Source organism: Euprymna scolopes, chromosome 7 (genome assembly GCF_053919585.1).
Source record: "Euprymna scolopes isolate OS-2025 chromosome 7, ASM5391958v1, whole genome shotgun sequence".
Taxonomy (NCBI): Eukaryota; Metazoa; Mollusca; class Cephalopoda; order Sepiida; family Sepiolidae; genus Euprymna; species Euprymna scolopes.
Window position 1 is genome coordinate 113535633 of NC_136488.1, and position 14666 is coordinate 113550298.

The window sequence follows — 14666 nt, forward strand, 5'->3', positions numbered from 1 at the left end:
GAACACTAGTCTAAAGAATTCAAATAATATGAATTTGTGTTCATGCTGAACATTCATAAACGTTTTACTATATTGTTGAATAATAATGTCCAAACGCTTGGGCAGTTGCAAAAACCTGGATGATAAAATTCATGGGGACTTTACAACTGATACAAAGAAGCTTAGCAAGAAAATCACTAAAGTGAAAGCTACATTGAGCATATAGCCGACAACTGCTGCAACTACACAAAAACACAAAGAGAGTGAAAATGAACTGACCTCATCTGTGCTTACCTCTGAAGGGCTATCTTCATCCTCAGAACCTTCACTTTCTGGGAAGTGAACGACACTGCCTCGGCTTCGCTCTGGCCAACTTGACCGGCTATCCTGGTCTGTGGCTATGCTGTCACGCAATAGGTTTTCTGAAGAGATATCATCACCATCAGTAACTACATACAAAAATCAACACTTAAACACCAGAGACTCCAAAATAGTTTTTCTGTTCCCGTAATCTTCTTTTTAATGATTGTTTTAAAAAATAAAAATTGCTTTTCTGATGTAAACAATAATCAACGTGTAATGTCTGACCAAGTAAATTTCGTGAACAAAAAATTGTCATTTGATTAATTACAGAAAAATCTCTCCCTTATCTTTTTTCTTTCTGACTTTAAATTTTAACCCAAATAATTCTTCATAAATACAACCAAAGGAAGATTTCCTTTTTTATGGAGATCTTACTTTGGTTATATTATGAAGAAAAAAACCTAAAACAAAATGTATTTTAATTGTTGAAGATGTAATGATTTTAATGATATATGTTTATTTTGGAATGATAACATACCATCAAAATGGTTTTAACAAGTTCATTTCAATGCTGTCAATAAGAAAAATACATTAATTCTAGCAGTTAATCCCAGAGAAAGTTTGGATGAAAATTCTATTTGAATAAGCAAAGAACATTTTCTGGAAAATCTAAGCCATCTTTCTGGTGATAAATAATTGTTATATATAAAAATTGTTTTCTATAAGAATAAAATAAAATTTCTCAACGCATGTAAATGAACATGGAAAATATTTCATTAGCTGAATGTTGGATGGTTCAGAACCAGAAAATATTTTGCTTATTGTAAATCACTTTTTTTTTTATGCATTTCATGTTTGGAGAAAACAATAAAAAAAATATGATTAGATATACTTGCAATAAGTAATGCCCCTGACACACTTCCAGTTGTCTGATCTAGCTGAAATTTTGCATGTGCAATGATTTATATCTCTACGGGTTATATGGCAAATTACAGCCCTGAACTAATTGTGGTTTCTGTTTTACAGGTGTTTGAACTGAGTCAGGTGTGAAATGGAGCCTGTTGAATGTCGAGCAGTGATCCGGTTTTTGTATTTGAAAGGACGCACACCACAGGAGACTTTTAATGAAATGAAAGAAACTTATGGTGATAATGGCCCATCATATGGCCTTGTAAAACACTGGCATCGTGAATTCAAACATGGCTGGAGGTATGTGGAAACAGCTCCGAGACCTGGTCGCCCCCCCCCTTCTGCCATTGATGAGACATCTGTCAGTCAAGTTGAGGCTGCCATTTTTGAAGATCGGCGCATTACTATTCGCCAATAGCCCAAGATGTCAAGATTAGTACAGGGTCTATGGAAACTATCATTCATGACCATATGCATAAGATGTCTGCCAGATGGATTCCCAAGTTGCTCACACCATTCCAGAAGCGAGAACGCGTCGAGTGCTCAAGGATGAATTTGGAAATGTGCCAAGAAGAGGAGTCAACATTTGTCAAAATACTGATTACACAGGATGAAACCTGGGTCCATCAATATGATCCAGAGACCAAAGCCCAGTCAATGCAGTGGAAGCACTTGGACTCAGCACCTCCAAAGAAGGCAAGGGTGCAACCTTCCGCTGGCAAGGTCATGCTCACAGTCTTCTGGGACCAGGACGGACGGAGTAGTGATGACAGATTTCCTGTCATAGGGTACCACAATTACAGGAGCCTATTATGCTTCATTTTTGAGGAAATTAAGGGAAGCTATCAAAATCAAGAGGTGGAGCAAGATCAGCAAAGGTACCCTCCTCCTGCAGGACAATGCTCCGGTCCACAACTAGCATGTCGCCAGATCAAAAGCACGGGCGCGTGGTTATGAAATCCTCCCCCATCCTCCCTACTCTCCTGACCTTGCACCCTCTGACTTTCACCTCTTCCCAGCCATGAAGTTGTTTTTGAAAGGAAAGCGTTTCCCAGATGATGCAGCTTTGATTTCTGAAGTCACGTCGTGGTTGGAGGATCAACCTAGGGTATTCTACAAAAACAGTCTCCAGAGCTGCATCAAACGATGGGAGAAATGCATAACTCTGGGTGGTTCCTATGTAGAGAAAGACTAAGTTTTGTTGCTCTACTGCTATGGGAAGTGAGTCAGGGGCATTACTTATTGCACCCCCCTCGTAATATCAAGCCTATAAAGATAAAAAGCTATTTTTTAAAGAGCTCAGACAACCTATATATGTATATGACATAATACAAATCATTATTGCAAAATAATACTAGTTATATGTCCTTTGTAGAATCCAAGCCATTAAAACTGGTTTAGTTATTCTGAAAATTAAAATTTAGTTCATGGAATCTCTGATGCTAAAAAATACGAAAATTAATACATTAAAAAAACACACACACACACACACACAAAACATGAGCAAAAAGCGAAAGACAAAACACATGCATACGTATTATGTTGTGTAATTAACTCCTAGCTTAACTGTTACAAGTGTTTAAACTCACTAAGTGTAAAGATGGATTCAAGCAGATGAAACAGAATTGATTTTTGAAAATGAATTCCTTTCAGTTTTGAAAATAATTAAAAAATATTTTTTTTTTATGAGTGTGGCAAAATATTTTAATATTTTGACAATGAAAGATGAAAAAATAAACAGAAAACTAATTAAAACAGGATGCGGTTTTTATATTTCAGACTTTTGGTAGGTGTGATTTCAAAAAGCGGGTTTGTATTACTGTACACATAGATTCGAAAAAGTTGTCAAAAAACAAATATATAAATAAATATTATCAAAGGCAAGATAAGTTACTTTTCTACCAAACTGGATACCTTTTTTGTGTTTTTATTCAATGTAACACGTTTATTCAGCTCGAAAAATATGTAGTGTTTACCGATGTATTGGAAAATTCAAAATGGCGCCCGACACTCTCTTTAACATGGTAAGTTTGGGAAAAGGTGTTATAAATAATAAACTAGACAAAATACTATTAAAAAAACACTGAATATATGTCAACTTATGTCACGGTAACATATAATGAGCGAATTTCTAACAGTATTTTGTCTAGTTTATTATTTATAACACCTTTTCCTGAACTTACAGTTTTAAAGAGAGTGTTGGGCATCATTTTGAATTTTCCAATACATCGGTAAACACTATGTTTTTAGAGCTGAATAAACATGTTACATTGAATAAAAACACGAAAAACATATCCAGTTAGGTAGAAAAGTAACTTATCTTGCCTTTGATAACATTTATTTGTTCTATATTTGTTTTGTGACAACTTTTTCGAATCTATGTGTACAGTAAAACAAACCCCAAAAATCAAATTGAGATAATTAAATGACCTGATCACCTTGTTAAATAACCTACAAAAATTCCAAAACTTTTAAGAAAGGGTTTTATTTATACCATAATCAGTTCTGGTAAACACATCTTATCAATTTTCAGTGATATTTGGATATGACATTGAAAGATGAATCAAATGTTATAACAGCACAATAAAAACTGTATATGTAAAGGTCACTCAACTCATTCTCCAGTTTTATGTTTTTCTCTAAAATATGAGCATTTTATTTGAATATATCATATTTAACAATCTGCGACACTGAAGCCACGAGCATAACTATAAAGAGTATGTAGATATGGATATGCACATACTTGATTAGTTTGCCGACCTCATCCTCAAAAGAACTAGTTGGGAATACGAAAACTAAATAACATTTGTAGTTAAGTAAAAATTAACAAGGAGTAAAAAAAAAAAAAAAATAGTAAAGAATGATAGAGAAGAATATTATTTCCATACAAATAAAGATTTTAAAATTCAAGTTTACAAAATTTGATTAAATTTGATTTACATAAATTAACTGAAATGAGCTTGAATTAGAGATTCTACAAAAAAGAGTAAAATTAAGGTTACTTGATTGTTCAAGTTAGGAAAACTTGACAAGAAAAATATTGTTCAAAATGTTTTTTGAAAATAAGCTGCAAATTTATTATCAACTTTATGGCATTTTTAGTAAAATTAACATAGACAATGATACATTCAACAGTTAGAATTAATATCTATTGTAATTAAAAATAAAAATCCAGAATTTATTAAGCAAAAGAAATTAATTTTATTTTCATAGAAAAAATCAGTTAGTTGGATAACAAAAAAATTACATAAAAAATACATTTTTTTTTCAGAAATCCATTATTCTTTTTTTTAAGGTAAAAACTATATATTGCTAAATGGAAATGAAATCAAATAAAAATGTAAGATATGGCACTGTATGGCATCCACTTTAATAAGAACTTAGATAATATGATAGACATCAAAAGAATTATGCTTTTGTCAAATGAAATTGAAAGCCAAATGACCAATGCTGTGGCATTTTATTCATCTTTTTTTTTTTTTTACAAGGTGGTCACCACTTATCAAGGCCTGGAAGCCACTCAGGGATAAGGGTTATTGTAAGTACAGTACGTTAGTGTGGATATTTAATAAAGTGTCTACTTAAGTAGGCGGTTCCTCAGGAATTGGTTTACCTTGGACTTGAAGACATCCAAGTTGTAGTCAGGAGGGAAGCAGGCAGATGGAACAGAGTTCTACAGGCGTGCAATTCTAAGAAAGAAGCTTTGTTCATGGAATTTACGTTTTGATTTAGGCATAGATAAAGAGTGGGGGAAAGTTTTTGACAGTGGATTCAGCTAGACGAGTATTTTTCGTAAAAGATTGGTGAGGAGGGACTAGAGATTGGAGTTCAGACGAGCACCTGCCATGGAAATAACGATAAAACAAAGATAGGCTTGCAACGTCTCTTCTGTGGAAGAGAGGTTGTAGGGAAGAGAAAAGGGCATCCCCCACTAAGCCACAAAGTCGATTTTGTACTCTGTCAAGGCAGGATAGGCTGTTTTTAGCAGCTCCTGCCCAGATATGGCAGCAGTATTCCATCCTTAGACATACTTGGCTTTTATATAGATAGAGAATTGCATCAGTAGTGAGATATCTTCTGGAGTGGTAAAAGGATCTCACCATCTTTCCAGCGACCTTGGCAACAGACTTGATGTACGTGTTCCATTTCAGATCAGGAGTAAAGGTCAAACCCAGAAGCTTGTCAAAACACGGGGCCTCACCCAGATGAGAGCCATCCATCACAATTGATGCCAGCTGGGGATGAGAGCGTTGATGATGTAAGGATAGGAGTTTGGTTTTGGATAAATTAAAGGTAACCAGCCACGTCTTCCCTCACTGAACCACGCGCTCGAGATCAGAGGAGAGAGAATCAGAGAGAGCTTTGTCATTTACAGCCTTTGATGTGTTGCTGTAGATGGTCGTGTCATCAGCATAGATGTCAATGAATGATTTAAGTATGTGTTTTGGGAGATCATTGATGTAGATCAGGAAGAGAGTTGGGCCCAGGATGAACCCTTGAGGGACTCCAGCATTAATACTGTGGGCCTCTGATTTTTGTCCATCAACCACTACTCTTATAAGCCTATTAGAGAGAAATGATTTAATGATAGAGAATATTTCCAGTTATACTGTAGCTGGAGATCTTGTGAAGTAGGACTTTATGCCATACTTTGTCGAAAGCCTTTGATATGTCAAGAGCAATTGCCCTGGAAAGGAAGCTTTGTCAAAATATTCACTAATCCTATGAGATATAACTGTTAGCACATCTACGGTAGATCTTGGAGAACGGAAATCATATTGCGTGTCACTAAGAAGGTTATTTCTGCTGAGGTGATTGACTATTTCTCTATTTAATATGGATTCCAGCAACTTACTCATGACACACAGGAGGCTTATTGGTCTGTACTGAGAGGGAGATTACTTATCACCTGAGTTCTTAAATACAGGGCAAACTGATGAGGTCTTCCAGGGTGTAGGAAAGCACTTCTCCTTAAGGCAACGTTTAAACAGTTTCGTTTCTTACTAGAATCAAATTATCAATTGATAAAAATATTCATCTCAATTCATTCATTTAATTTATTGAAGACTTATGGTTGGAATTAATCTTACCAAATTCAACTTATTTTAAGATGAAAACAAAAAAAATAAGTTTCAAGATAATTAGAAAATAATTTTTTTCTGAAAAGTTAATTTTCTCTCCTGAAATTATTTTTGTAAAAAAGAGTATAAGTCTAAAAAGGGAAAGAAACATTTATCACAAGATGTAGATTCTACATTCTTTATAATTAACAGAAATCATGCAGAAATATTTTATTTATATATATATATATATATATATATATATATATATATATATATATATATATATATATATATACACAGGTTTAGGCACAGAAATTATTGATAGTGGTTTCAGTTAGATGAGTGTTTTTTTGTGAAAGTCAGGACAGGGGGACCATAGACTGTAGCGGAGATGAGCTCTTGCCATGAAAATAATGATAAAGCAGAGACAGGCTCACAACATCTCTATTGTGGGAAAAAAGTTACAGGAAAGAGAAAAGGGCCCCCCACTTTCAGCAGCTCCTGCCCAGATGTGGCAACAGTACTCAATCCTTGGACGTACTAGGCTCTTATACAGGTAGAGAATTGCATCAGTAGTGAAATATCTACTGGAGCAGTAAAATGATCTGACCATTTTTCCAGCAGCCTTGCCAACAAATTTGATGTACGCGTTTCATATCAGATCAGGAGTAAAGGTCAGACCTAGAAGTATGTCAAAACATGGAGCCTCCCAAAGACAAGAGCCATTCATTTCAATTGATGCCAGACAGTAATCAGAGCACTGATGATGGAAAGATAGAAGTTTTAGATGCATTAAAAGTAACCAGCCACCTCTTTCCTCATTGCATCATGTGATCAAGACCAGAGAGAGAATCAGAGAGAACTTGGTCATTTACTGCCTTTGAAGTGTTGCCATAGATGGTAGTATCATTAGTATAAATGTCTACGAATGATCTTAGGATGTGATTTGGAAGATCATTAATGTAGATCAGAAAGCAAGTTGGGCCCAGGATGGAACTCTGAGAGACTCCAGCATTAATACTGTGAGCTTCCGATTTCTGCTTATCAATCACTACTATTATGAACCTATCAGAGAGAAAGTATTTAATAATTGAAGACATTTCCAGCTATAATGTAGCTGGAGATTTTGTGGAGTAGACCTTTATGCCATATCCTATCAAAGGCTTTTCATATTCAAGAGCAATCACTCTAGAAAGGAAGCCTGTGTCGAGAGATTTGCTAATCTATGTATAGATATAACGTTAGCACATCTGCTATATATCTAGCAGAAAGGAAACCATATTGCATGTCACTGAGGAGGTTACTTTGGCTGAGGTGGTAGACTACTTCTCTATTTAACACAGATTCCAGCAACTTACTCATGACACACAGGAGACTTATTGGCCTATATTGAGAGGGAGATGCCCTGAATTTTTAAATATGGGACATACTGATGAGGTTTTCCAGGGTGTTGGGAAGCAGTTCTGACAACACTTAAACAGCTTTGTAAGTATGCGAGATAGTTCTGGTTGAAGCTTTTTTAGCACTATAATAGGAATGCTGTCAGGGTCAGTTGCTTTACTAGAATTGAGGTTTTTGATTAGCTTGGCAACATCATGCACAGTTATTTGTATGTTGCATAGCATGCTTTCAGACACAGGAGGAAATATGGGGAGTTGGCGGCCCTGATCACATAGGGTAGAATTAGCTGCAAAGAATTTGGCTTTGTCTGATGCTGACGAGATCACCTCAGGTCTCTTGATGATGGTTGGGATAGAGCACACACTTCTAATCAGGACCCCGTTTCTTATTTGCTAAAATTAGTGGGAAACAAGCCACTGCTCAGCTACTCTGGACTTGACAGACTGAACATACAACTCTCTTATGTTCTTTATTACTCTTTTACAGTGGTTGCTGGGAGTCCTGAAGGTGGTTTTAGTCTCAGTACATCTGTTACGTTGGAAGCAATGGAGATTGTGATTTCTGTGCACAATGGCAGAAGCACACTCTGGATTCAGAAGCAAATTCATGGCTGGCTATTAGGTTTTTGCTGGAATTTTTTGGAGTGTATAAAGTGATCTATGCATATAATTAATCATTCTATCAAGTCTGATACTATAGAGGGTACATTCTTTTTAAACATGGAGCGCAAATTTGATAAATGTACAAAAGCTATCCTAGTCAGTCATAGAGTATCGATATACTATACAATGGAGAGGTATGTTGGAGGACTTATTACACTTCATTTTTATCTTAACTGAGTGGTCAGAAGATCCAAGTGGGGACAGAATGGAAGACGAACATAGCTCAAGGCAAGTTGTGAGAAAAAGGTCTAGGAGACTTGCATATTGACTATCAGTGTTAGACACACGGGTGGGTTTGTGAAAAATCTGAGTTAGGTTATAAGCAATGGAGAAATCATGACACAACCTCTCATCATCTGTCTTGTTCGAGTAGGCTAACCATTCCACATTGTGAACATTGAAGTTTCCACAGACATGAATGTTAGCCGAAGGATGAACAGACAGAATGTGGTCAACTTTCTTAGATATGCTCTTAGATAGTAACTCCGCTATTATGAGAGCAAATATAAATGCAGTGGTGTGAGCAAGTGCAATCCGAAAGCACATATAGAGTAATTTAGGGTATTCTCTGGAAATATCCCTGCTACATGGAAAGCTATCTCTAATGTAGGCACATATTCGATGGGGGCCAGATTAGAATATCCTTTAATTACGAACTCATCTACGTCGGTCCAATGCCAGTTTTGCTTAGGAAGAATACGTCTAGTTTGGTCTCCAGTAATTGAATTTCAACCTCTGAAAGGTTGGAATGTAAACCCCTGATGTTGGAGAAGGAGACATGGTAGTGGGGGTCTATGTTGGAAGTTGTGAGTCTGGGTTTATTTGTGTATATTTCTGGAGACTTTTCATGATAGAGTTTTAGGATTTGTGAAATAGGCCGACAGACTTGATTAGAGCAGGACAGAGAGGGGAAGTAAGGGAGAAAAAAAGAAATTTTTTATTTTGCAGACCATGATAAAGTAAAGCTGTAACAATTTAATGCTGAATCTAGTAAAACTTGCTTAATATTTTAAATCATTTAATATTCTTTTTTTTTTTAAGGTTTGAAGTTAAATTTTTTTTCAATTACTCACAGATGGGATTTTGTAGAGTCAGTGTAGACTTAAGAATATTGATAACTCCCCAAATAGCCTCAAACTGATCCCTCACCATTGAATGAACTTATCCACAATCACCAAAACTTTTCAGCATGATTGCATAAATAAAACACAAATTATACAAAAAAATATTTTTATTTTTAAAAATTCAGACTCATTTATTTAAGATGTATCACATAAACTAGCGTTTCTTACTTTATTGAAAATCTTGAGATTTTACCTTCAACATCACAAGCATGATTTGTTTTTCACAATTTTCTACAGTATTAGCAAACAAGGTAATGTAAAACATTATAGAGTATTAGCAAACAAGGTAATGTAAAACATCACAAAACCATGCAAAGTGACAATATCAAGAGACCAAAACAAAAGTACAAAAGATGAAGTATAAAATAAAGCAAATTAAGATATCACCAATAAAAATTAAGATATCACCAATAAAAATTAAGATATCACCAATAAAAACTTATGGATCATAGAATATATGAAAAGTGAAATGAAACAAGTGATTCTAGTAAAATTTTCATTAACATGGATGCATCTATCGCCAGAATTATTGACTTGAGTCAGGCTTAAATGTTCATCTTCTGTAATATTTTATTTATGAGTGCATATATAAGTTAAACTGACTAGAGAGCCAAAAAAGCTAACATCTTTATTATTAAAATTATGAGATAACCTGAAATTTTTATGTTTTTTGTATCAACATAATTCAATATGTAATTACTGAAACTATTTTTAACTTTACAATTAATAAAAATATTATTGAAATTTAAATAATGCCAAATTTGTAGAAATCCCATTTTCAGCTTTATTCTTCTTTTGAATACAAGACAGAATTGTGTAACCAGTTTCTCCACTCACTCACTCACAATCACATAATCAGCTCTCTCTCTAATAAACTGCTTGTTAATATGGCAACCCTGATTCTTATCTTTTCATTAATTTAAGAGTTTAGAACAAAAGGTGAAGAAAATACAAAATACATCTGAAACTGATTCCTTGCCAGTGGATAAACTTTAAGGTTAATATATCGGCGATCATCAAACCTTTCCACCTTGATTTCATGACTACATAAATAGAACCAATATAAATTAATCAGATGTTTTTCTTTCTTTTTAAATCAGACTCATTTGTGTAAGATGTACCAGATAAACTAGCGTTTCTGACTTAAAAACAAAAATTGCAGGCTATGCTCAGTAGATACAGCTAGTTGAGTTTAATATATATGTAAATTACAATTAACTAAAGAGCATTCATTTCAGTTATAATAATTAGAAAAAAAGTACTATTTACTTCATGTTATATTTCAACTAAATATTAAAAACAATATGAGTGTAACAATCTATTTTTGTCACCAATTGATAAAACATGAATATTATTCGGCTAAACTTTGTTCACATTGTTCATTTTTACAGAATAAAGTTAGTCAATATTGAAAAACCACTTGATGTTTTTTTTTTCTTTTTAGATCTGTAAAATGAAGACGGATTGAAACATTACAAAGATGTTTGTTTCCATGACAACAAACTTTGATGAACATAGCTCTACAACTGATATAGAACATTCTCAACTAATATATATATATATATATATATATATATATATATATATATATATATAAATATCAATACTCCATAAATTCGTTTTTCTTTTGTGTGTATTGATATTCATATTAAAACCCCTCTTTTCTATTTATTTAAAAAGAAAATGCAACTTTCTTTTATATAGGTTGTGGAATTGCATTCACTAGCAAAAGATCTAGCTAATTTGTATATTCTTTTAAACATTAATTTTAATTAATTCCCTATTAGTTGCTTCGGTTTTCTTATGGGATAATCATCTTTAGTTAACTATTATGTGAAATTATATTCATGCAGATATTCTACATGATTTATACTTGCATAATATTTACGTAAAAAGTTTATAGTAAGTACAAAATTGTTTCCATATATATTTATGTATACGTATATATTTTTGTTTAACAAATTTTGCCTACCAAACCCCTCCTAAGAGTTTTTGGTCTACAGACATGAAACTTCATATATAAGGTATTTGAATCCATGCAAAACTTTACATTTGGGTTTTAGCCCGGAAAAACCGGTGCAAAACTGTGAAAATTAAAAAAAAAAAAAAAAAAAATGAAATTAGCCAGGTGATGGTCGAACGCCGGAATTATGAATGCATAACATAGTAGCTATTGGTTCATGTTTTAATTTTTAGCCTTGCAGTAAACATGTTTTCATAGCTGGCAGAGACAAAATAAATCGTGAGCTGAACGTTTTGGTTTTGAGTCTCGGTGGTGGCGCATGAGTCTTTTTTTTTTTTAATACTTTTTAAATCATTACTATATATTGCATCCTATCTATCTATCGATAAAAGTGAAAATGTGTCTGTCTTTTCTCTATGGTAGTTAAGGAAGACTATTATACAGAAAGGCATTACTTTACATAATCACACTTTTAATTATATACATATGCACATAACCTTATGAACAATACATAGGGCCTGAGCAAAGCCGGGCAGAACTGCTAGTATATATATATATATATATATATATATATATATATATAAGTGAAAATGAGTGTCTGTGTACATTTCCTTACACAATAACTCTGTCAATTTGAAGTCTACAGACTCGAAATTTGATATACAGGGTATAGAGATTTGGGAAATGTTTCCGGCCAGATATTTGGCTGTTAAGGGATCAAAGTTCAACGATTTGATCTTTGAGAACTCTACCAAATTCCTCTGCCAATTTTCAGTATAAACAATTGAACTTTTAGATATAGGCTCCTTGGACATGAATCTAACTTAATAACAACAGATTTTTACAAGATCAGTATTGTTTTGAAGTTCGACCTATTATGACCCCTTAACATTTATTGTTTTGGGCTCAAATCAAGTTATTAAGTTAGATCCATGTCCAAGGAGCCTATATCTAAAATTTCAAGTGTTTAGACCCAAAATAGGCGGAGGAGTTTGGTAAAGTTCTGAAAAGTTAAATCGTTGAACTTTGACCCCTTAACAGTCAAATTTCTGGCAGGAAACTGATTACAAAGATTTTCCTAAATCTCAATACCCTGTATATCAAATTTTGAGTCTGTAGACTGAAAATTGACAGAGTTATTGTGTAGGGAAATGTACACAGACAGACAGACAGACACTTTCACTTTTATATATATACTAGCATTTCAGCCCGGCGTTGCCCGGGTGTTTGAACATGTGTGTTGAACAAAAAAGAAAAAAAAGTGGTAGTAGAAAGGCAGACTTGAACCCGTACCACGAAGGAGGAAAAGAACAGGGGAAGAAAACTGACGTCTTTGCTGTTACAACCACCACCAAACCGGAAATGACGTAGGTTTTAATTAAGGCTAGACAATCAAAAGGAGAGGATTATCTTCAAAAATATCGGTGAAAAAAGCCCCCCCCCCCGAAAAGTGCCTAGTTGAAGGTTAAGATATTAATGTTTTTAGCCAATTTTTCGATATTTGTCGTCTGAAAGGTCGAACTTCAAAACGATACTGATCTTTTAAAAATCCGTTGCCTCAATTTCAATTGTTTAGACTCAAAATTGGCAGAGGAGTTTGGTAGAGTTCTCAAAAGTCAAATCGTTGAACTTTGACCCCTTAACAGCCAAATTTTTGTCCGAAAACGGATTACAAAGACTTTCCAAAATTTCAGTATCCTGTATATCAAATTTCGAGACTGTAGACTTAAAATTGACAGAGTTATTGCATAGGGAAATGTACATAAACACACAGACATTTTCACTTTTATAGATATATATATATCTCACGGGCATGCCATCGATTTCGACGATGACGCTGAGGTCGGTTAGTGCCCGTGTCAAAGGTGCGATGTGAGTCCGATCGGAGCTCTGAAACCCCGGCCGCAGATGTGACACCTGATGGCAGGAAATCCGGGCAGTGGCGCCCGTAGGCACGCTCTTTTTGCTTCCTCTTTCGGACAGGCTGTCGATTTCGATGATGACGGCTTCAGCAAGAGCACGACCATCATCATACTCCAATCGGCTGAGTGCAGAGATCACGCTGCGGCTTCCAGTCCATCAAACCTGCCGGTACGCCCTCACTCCATCGCCACAGGACTTTCACCTAGGCAAAGTAGGAATAAGCAGCTTGCCCAGTACTGCTAGCACCCTCTCCGCTAAAAGCAAAAGGACGGGCCAGGACAGTCTGCACACATGAAATCAGCCGCATCCGATAGCTGAGGCAAACTCGAGTCGAGTTGTACATCACCCTTGTTGACCGTGTCAGCACTGCGGTGCTGGTTCATCTGCTGTGCAAGCTGTTGGGATTCCTTCCTCATTCGCCAAGAGCATCGTTGACCAGGCTTGGATTTTTTGTGACCCTAAATATATATATATATATATATATATGTATATATAGTCACATATTGAAAAGAGGAAATAAAATTTCTACAGGCCAATTCCCCTAATTAAAAATCCCATTTAAGAAACAGAAATCCTACAATTTATCCATATATTTTAGTATTGGAGTACAAATAACAAATTAAGATATTTCGTTTAACAGTTTTGCTGCAAAGATTTATGTTTTCCAAACCTAACAAACTTCCATTCCCTGAACGTCATCACCTCAAATTAACTGTAGATTTTCAGCTAAGACCAAAATCACAATTAAACAGAACAGGAAAAAAAAAAAAAAAAAAAAAAATTCCTTATGGTATATCTATCAAAATTTAAGTAATCTTGATTTATTCCCACACATGTAAACTACATTCCATCCTTCAAGAACATTTTAGTTTCCATACCCACGTTACATACATAAACTCTTTCTGCTTCATAAAGACATTATTTCCTCGAAACCAAAACATTGTCCCTCCAAACCCATACATTAATATTTTGTTTGCATCTTGGTCATCCCCAGGAAAATATAATTATCTCCAAATCAGTTTTTATTTCCTTTCCCTTTATTTGTCCCCGATTGTTTCATTCCCATTCTATTATTATATAACCCTTCATGTTGTTATTGTTTCCTTCAGCTTGTTGTGTTTAACTTGTTTGAAACTCAAAGTTGAGTTCATGACGAATTATCTAATCCTTTTTTATTTTTTTTTTATTTCCACCTATTTTGCTTGCGTCCGACAATACTAAATTCTTTACATGAAAACCAATCTGTAACAACATATACAAATAAGTGAGATGTTCTCCTATCTGATTGTTCAATATAACTTCAGAAAGCAAAGATGCATAAACTATCTTCATATACAAC

General features: G+C 34.5%; 1 protein-coding gene across 24 annotated transcripts in view; it reads right to left on the reverse strand.

The window, feature by feature from the left end:
• Positions 1-14666, reverse strand: part of LOC145279892 (protein scribble homolog) — a 772271-nt gene that overhangs the window by 407797 nt on the left and 349808 nt on the right. For 16 of the 24 annotated variants that reach the window (XM_080131384.1, XM_080131377.1, XM_080131372.1 and 13 more), the window contains exon 13: positions 259-401. In XM_080131384.1, the coding sequence (XP_079987510.1) occupies positions 259-401 (143 nt within the window). The remainder of the gene's footprint in view (positions 1-258; positions 402-14666) is intronic. The other 8 variants (XM_080131386.1, XM_080131379.1, XM_080131375.1 and 5 more) reach the window with 1 other exon arrangement.